Below are 7,749 nucleotides of genomic sequence, written 5' to 3' on the forward strand. Positions count from 1 at the left end.
CCACGATCGTCGCCGCGCCAGCTTCTACCGCTGCTCCAGCTACTTCTGCTGCTCCGACGTCTCCGGTCGCGCAGAAGTCTTCTTCGGTCGACGACGACTGGACAGACGACGACGCCGACGTCTCCGCTGCTCAGTATTCCACCGGACCCAGCAAGAAGACTCCGCCTTCTCCAGCTCAGGATTAGATCGCCTTTCTTTTTGGTGCTTTGTTGCCAAAGGGGGAGATAGATAGGGGGAGTAGAGATAGGGGGAGCTTGGTGGTTTGTGGCGTGATTGGATCTTCATGGTTTTTTGTGTATGGACATGTTATTTGGATATTGCGTATGCTCTGAGTTATCATGTCCCTACATGTGCTTTATTTCAAGTAATGCATGCTTGTTTATCGCTTTCAATTTCATATCTTGTGTATCTCTACTTTGTGTTGTCATCAATCACCAAAAAGGGGGAGATTGAAGTGCATCTAGGCCCATAGATGTTAATGGTAAGTTTCGGTGATCAATGACAACCGTATGCGACTAACGTGTGTTTTGAAGGAAAAATTAATGTTTGATTTAGTCCCATATGAAATGTGAAAAGAGACCCCTCAATTCGAAACAATCATGCGTGCCAAGGACTCAATTTCAAAGATTAAGGACCTTTCTAGTCTCAAGTGTCACAAGGAGATGAAGGACACTTGATTTAGATAGGGTTTATAGTTTTTAGTTCTTGACCGTACTATTAAGAGGGGTTCATGAGTTAGTAGCTTGATCAAAATTGAGTTGGCCTTAGAAATCTTACACACTCGCTCAAAAACAGCTCAAGATAGTCAACAGAAGTTAACACAACACTTGGAAGAAGAAACAATCGAAGTAACATTGAAATCCAAGCCAATTCAGCTGAAAACCAGGAAAAACAGCAGCACCGGTTGAACCGGTGCCCTAGCGTCGGAGCATCCGATGCTTGCCGGAAGGACCGATGCCCTGTCGGTCTATCTTCTCTGGATGAAGGCTGAAATCAAGTATAGCACAGGTTGAACCGATGGTCAGAAAAGTAAGCACCGGTGCAATGAAAGTTCTTTGTTCCAGAGAGCATGTTTTGGTGGACTTCAACTTCTCTTCAGCACCGGTTGAACCGACGCTTCGGAATCAAAGCACCGGTGCATTGAGCGTCCTATGTTCCAGAGAGCTTGTTTGAATTAATCAGTAAACCTCTTCAGCACCGGTTGAACCGATGCCTCTACGGAGCATGCACCGGTGCATTGAAGCAAGCCTGGACACTGTGTCAGAACTCCAACGGCTACAATTGGGACACAGAGAAACCGGTTGAACCGACGCCTCAAAACTGACACCTATCGGTTCTTCCGGTGATAACGGTTTTTCTGCAGTGGACTTCCAACGGCTATGCAACTCCTTCCACTCTATATAAGGGCACCCCATGGCTCATTTCAGTTGCCTTTGACACCCTGAATACTTGAGGCCACCCTTGAGAAGAAGAGAAAGTGCTTTGAGCAAACAAGAGAAGATCTAGCATTTTGTTTGTGCTTCAACCTTGAAGAATCCATCCTTTGCAAGTGTAGCAAGTGTGCTTGAGCTAGGGCCAACTGAGTGTAGGTCAAGTGAAGGCTTAGGAACTTGTTACTCTTGGTGTTTGACGGCACCTAGCCGGTCTTGGTGATCGGGAGGTTCTTGGTGAGCTCTTGGAGTTTGTGGGAGCCCCAAGACGAGAAGTTTGTACACGGTGTGAAGCTCGCCGTTCCGGAGATGGAGAAGGAGCATTCTTAGTGATCACTTGCTTCTTGGTGGAGCAAGGGAGCTATACCCTTGTGTGGGTGCTCCAACGTGGATTAGGGGGGAGCGTCAACTCCTCGATACCACGGGAAAAATCTGGTTGTCTCATGTCCTTTACTTTTACTTCAAGCATTTAATTCCTTCCGTTGCTCTTCTTGCTTGTAGTTTGACTAGGACAACTTGCTTGTTAGCGTGAGCTCTTACTTAGGATTTGATCTTGCTAGTGTGCATCCATCTAGACAAAATGATCATGATAGTGTGTTTACCTACCTAAGGACCCTTTGCTAGCATGCTATAGTGACTAGGTTTCGAATTTATAGATTGGGCAATACTAGTCTAGGTTAAGGACTAGTTAGAAATTCGAAAAAGTCCCAATTCAACCCCCCTTCTTGGGCCACGATCCTTTCACCATTAAACAGCTCATGCCGAAACGGGCGGAGGAGAGAAAGTGCGCCCGTGTATGCCCGCGGGCCGTCAGCAACATATAAAATAGATAATAAGCTACAAAGACTCAAAAGATAAGGAATCCATGTACGATGATGTTTGTTTGTGCTTCAGCACGAGATGAGTTTTTTAAACCTAATCAATACATAATTAGATATTATTTGTCAAGTAACAATAAAATGTGTTACAATATCGAAATTCAAATTTTTCATGAACTCAATACACCCTAAGGGCGTACACCCACGACGCATTTTCCGACAGAAAATTAAAGGAGCACTGCATGGCCATACACATGCATCTCAATCAAAACATCCATATCAGCAGTCAACCAAAGATCGCCTTCGTGCTTGATCATCATAGTTTCAATTCTTGCTAACATGAAATCTAAAATTTATGCCGGGGGCCTTATTGCAATAATTTTATAATTAACTTCACAAGCGTTGCGCGAGCAAGCAAGCAGCGCATCCGATGCTTCTTGCATCCACGTGGCACACAGGACTTAGCATCCTGTACTTCACATCCACCTAGACGCCGGGCACAGGAACGCGAAGGATGGGGCGGAGCAGGAGCCTGGATTTCCGGTGCGCGGTGATGCCGAACGCCTCGGTCATGTCGAGCTTGGCGCCGCCGGGCACCTCCCAGTCGAAGTGGAAGAGGAGGCTGGCGAGCGCGAGCTCCATGTTGGCCAGCCCGAACCCCAGGCCAGGGCACATCCTCCGCCCGGCCCCGAACGGCAGGAGCTCGTAGTCGGTGCCCTTGAAATCCGCCGCGCTTCCGCCGCCGGCCTCGAACCGCTCCGGCCGGAACGCGTCGGGGTCTCCCGGCCAGTAGCGCTCGTCGCGGCCCAGCGCCCAGGCGTTCACCATCACCGTGATGCCCTGCGGCACGTCGTAGCCCAGCACGCGGCAGGGTTCTTGGCACGCCTGCGGGATCAGGAACGGCAGCGGCGTGTGCAGCCGGAGCGTCTCGCGGATGACGAGGGGCAGGTACTGGAGCCCCGCCTCCACGAGCTTCTCCTCCCGCACCGACCCGTGCGCGGCGAAGGCACGTCGCACCTCCGCCGTCGCCCGCTCCATGACCTTGGGGTTCTGGACGAGCTCCGCCATGGCCCACTCCAGCGTCGGCGCTGTCGTCTCGCTGCCGGCGAAGATGTCCTGCGAGCAATCATACGGAGTGTCGATCTCTAAGTAATCGGTACAGAACTAACGGATCAGATTGAATTGATTGATGAGTTGAAGATTGCTTACAGTGATGGCGACTTTGATGACGTCCGTGTCGAGGGGGATCGGCAGCTCACCATCCTTCTGTACCTTGAGCAGCACGTCGAGGAGGTCTTCGACCTCGCCGCCGTCGCCACGCTCCATCCTCTCCAGGTGGTCCTTGATGATTTCGTCGAGGATCCCGAACGAGGTTTGACGGATCTCCTCGCTGCGGCGCACGGCGCTGCTGAGCCAGCTGACGATCCGGGATGACGGCCACAGGTCGGCTGGGTTGAACCCGGCGGCGAGCACGATGGCTTCGTCGAGCGCCCGCAGCAAGACCTCGCGGTCCTTGATACGGTCGCCCATCGCAGCGCGCATCGTGGTGTCCGTGATGAGCTCGGACAGCCGCTCGCGCATGTTCACGGCGCGAGACTCCGCCGCCGCGGCGGCGCACACGCGCAGCATGACGGCAGCCTCCTCCTCGCGGACGGCGCGGAAGGAGTTGACGCGGCGCGCGCTGAGGAGCTTGGTGATGGTGATCCGGCGGAGCTGCCGCCAGTGGGCCCCGTAGGGCGCCATGATGATCCCCCGGCCGCCGTCGGTGAGCGCCCGCATGGTGGGGCTCATCGGCCGCGTCGCGAACACCGCGTCGTGCGTTCTCATCACCTCCCGCGCCGCCTCCCGGGACGACACCACCAGCGTGGGCACCTCGCCGAGCTGGAGCAGCATGAGCGGCCCGTGGCGCCGCGCGAGGTCACGCATCGCGTGGTGCGGGAGCTTGCCGATCATGTGGTGCAGGCTGCCGATGATTGGCAGCTGCCATGGCCCCGGTGGCAGCCGCAGGCCGTGCTCGGGCGCCGCGGCGGAGCGCCGGCGCTTGGCGAGCAAGATGACGAGCAGCGAGACGAGAGCTAATACGAGGTAGAGGCAGTGCTGGTGGTCTTCCATTGGTGTTGCTCCCAATGCAAGCTCCTGGTGATTGGTGTGGCTTTCTAGCTTAGTAAGCTGCAACTTAAATAGCAGAGCAGTGAGTGGTGGTTCTCCGTAACCTAAAATAATAAGCACTGAGGCTAAATTGTTTATTGGTGATTGTTTGCCAGGTGGTTTACGTGGAAGTAGCAGTGTAGCACCCAACTCCAGCTATCTTGGGGTCAAACCATGTGCGCTCCCGGCATGTTGATTGCCTCGGAATAATCGCCACCATGTGACTTCATGCGACGACCGACGAGTCAAACGTCGAGATGGTGGTCGGGAATATTTCTACAGAAAAATTATATTTCCTGATTTTATATGGCCAATTACAACCAACTGTAGACAAAGACTACCTAGCAGCCTCCCTTAATTTCAACATTTTTAGATTCGCATTGTTCTCGAAATTCTCTAATAACGGTATAGGTAATGATTTTGTGAAGCCATCAGGAAGCCATGTGCTCAAATTTTAGATTTTTGTGAGAAACTCGTTTAAGGATTGAAGCCAAATTTCAGAATTGAAACCACATACGAAGCTTATGTGGGTTGGGCCGAACCAGTGGTCGGCCAAACCAGCACCGACTCCGTTTCCACTACCCTTCAGTCAAAACCTTGTGTGACGATGACATAAGGTGTCCTTTTCCCATGATGTCATTTCACTACATTTTTCAAGTTTCGGTGGACGACAAACAATCGATTGAAGAAGATGAAGAGAGAACTCTTCGATATAATTTTATTTTTTTACGTCGTTGTCCTTCTTTTATGCCACCAATTATTTACTTGATATGAATCAGATATGAGACACCTTATTAGTGTCTTTCTAAAAAAATAAAGAAGTCGGCGAAGATGAGGGAAGTACGTATCTTTGCTACCACGTATGCCGAATATTAATTTTGGCTTAGAAGTCACGGGCACGTATAAAGAGAATGTTCTTGCCGCTGACTTGTGCATCATGCTGTACGTATACTTCTGATATACACGACAGCTTCTTAACGCCCCGGTTCGAATGAGGAAATTATTTGAGCTGGCTTCTCACTATGTAAGAAAGGCTTATAGGAGACACGTGTTAACTCCTATAGGAGACACGGTTCACTTGCGTCTCCGATGTGAACCAATAGGAGACGCAGTTCGACGCGTCTCCTATAGGGACCATACAGGAGACGCAGATGAACCGTGTCTCCTTTAAGAATAAAATAGTGTCTCCCATACTTATTAAAGCGGTCGCGTATAACCGCGTCTCCAAAATATTTCATACAACGTCTCACTTGAATAGTTTCTCAGACGCGGAACAACAACCCGCGTCTCCAATGACTGCTAATGTAGGAGACGTGTGTCTTAAACTGTGTCTCCTATAATAGTTTAAGCAGGAGACGTGTCTTAGAATCCGCGTCTCCTAAGTGGGTGCTTATAGGAGACCCTGTTATATCGCGTCTCCTAACTTTCTCAATCCCCGTCTCATGTTTTAGAGATAAGAAACACGGCTCGTATGCAGTGTCTCCTTTATAGGTCGTAATGGCAGACTCGTTTTTCTGACACGCGTCTCCTTTGTGTGTGATTGTAGGAGACGTTGATTTTGTCACGCGTCTCCTTTCTGCCTGTTATAGGAGACGCAGTTTGTCACCATTCTGCATCTCCTATGGCCCACTGCGGCTATCTCTCAGTTTTAGCACTCACACACAAAAATTCCCAGCTAATAGATATGCTCAAACATTACAGGCAGAAGATTAAGCATTCAACATTCAGATATCACAAGTTCAAGATTCAACATTCGACAAGCATTTACAAGATCAACACTCAACAAGCAGTTACAAGCAGGTAAAAGACCATCAACAGTTTCAAGACCACCAACAGTTTCACAAGAACCAATTTTGCAGTGTTGTCAGTTCATCTGAGACCATGAAAACAAGTTTTTCTAAGCATGATTAGGCGCTGGATTGTTGCAGTGGAACTCTCCCTTCTTCGAGATTGTTGACATTTCTTAGCGCAATCATTAGGAATGGTTAATCCTTAGCAACAACGCCAGAAATGACTGTTGGCAGTCCTTAGTGCAATCACTAGAAATGAGGGCGCCGAACCCATCCTAGCAACTGCACCCAAGGGGTGCCACTCTCGTGGTATAATCAATACGATTACAGAAGGATCCGCAAGCGCACAGATATACCGTTGTAGCATTTCACCCAGAGAGTAAGGTTATCATCATTTATTTGTGTCCCAAAGGACGGCAGCGGCAAAGGTATTGTACTCAACATTAACCATGACATTGTGCTTCAAGCAATAGGCAATGCTCTAACAGGGGTAAGTCCAAGTAAATAATAAGCATGGGTAATGTGACACAGCACACATCCACACTCCAAGAGGAAGGAATTAAGGAGAGAATCTATAAAACAAAGAACTACTCTATCCTACGTCAAGTCAGCTGGAGCTTAGGCTAGGTTAGGTGTCCTAGTGCTTCTATCCAAAGCTGGGGTCATGTTAGATCATGGTTAGGACTACAGGTGCCAGGAAAATGGGATAGCGAGGAGAAGGTCCCGTACTGGAGAATGTCTAGTTCCATTACCTCTTTGCATGAACTCCTACACCGAACCCGAACGTCGGGGAGTACGCTAAACGCAACACCGCTGTTACGCCGGACGGACAGGGCTATCACCACCTGCCGTCTACCCCAGTCACACCGTGGAGCACGGTCATATCCGAAGGATCCTGCATACCCAAGCACCACGCTCGTGTATGAAGTCACTACTCTAGTGCCCCCAGGTCTCCCACCCTTTGGATGGACGACTAAAACACTAGAGCAAGCCCGAAAGCACAACGAACCTCTATCCTTACCCTGATCATCTGGCCTAACCAAGACCGTAGCATAACTTATGAACAAACTAAGCATGGATTGATAAACTATCAAGATAGTAAAGCAACCATGGCAGAAGTCGATATTATGAATAGAAGTCTGACAAGTCAGATACAAAGCCATACCAGGAGCCGAGGATTGCTCAACGACCCCGAGGACAACTTGCTCGCTAAAGAGAACTAGCCTAGCTCCACTACCTAGCTAAGAGAGCAAGAGAGAGGAGAGCCTTCTTGGAGAGAATGGAATGAAGTGTGTGTGTGTGTGTGTTGAGAGGGGGGAGAGAGGCCCTATTTATACTACTTGGAGGTAGGTTTCCCGCCAATGCATATATGGAAGGTGATCAGGTGCCTTGGTCGTGACTCCTCCTCGAGATGCACCTGGATGCGTTGCAGGCCAGGTTCGGCCGACCCCACCTGTCAGCCGTCCGTGCTGATCCTTTGCTGGGTAGTTGATTCGTTGGATCTTATCCTTATCCTCTACTGCATCTTGCGTGGAGGCCCCGTTTCCTCTGACATGTGGGCCC

The 7,749-nt window shown here is 49.9% G+C and overlaps 1 protein-coding gene across 1 annotated transcript; it reads right to left on the bottom strand.

The window, feature by feature from the left end:
- Window positions 1–2,525: 2,525 nt before the first annotated feature.
- On the bottom strand, window positions 2,526–4,410 carry LOC120711552 (zealexin A1 synthase-like). The gene is made up of 2 exons (XM_039997109.1): window positions 3,458–4,410; window positions 2,526–3,364 (listed from the first exon to the last, which is right to left on the bottom strand). Exons 1-2 carry the CDS (start codon window positions 4,358–4,360, stop codon window positions 2,735–2,737), a joined length of 1,533 nt encoding a protein of 510 aa, XP_039853043.1. The 5' UTR covers window positions 4,361–4,410; the 3' UTR covers window positions 2,526–2,734.
- Window positions 4,411–7,749: the final 3,339 nt, after the last annotated feature.

This window comes from Panicum virgatum, chromosome 6K (assembly GCF_016808335.1).
Source record: "Panicum virgatum strain AP13 chromosome 6K, P.virgatum_v5, whole genome shotgun sequence".
Taxonomy (NCBI): Eukaryota; Viridiplantae; Streptophyta; class Magnoliopsida; order Poales; family Poaceae; genus Panicum; species Panicum virgatum.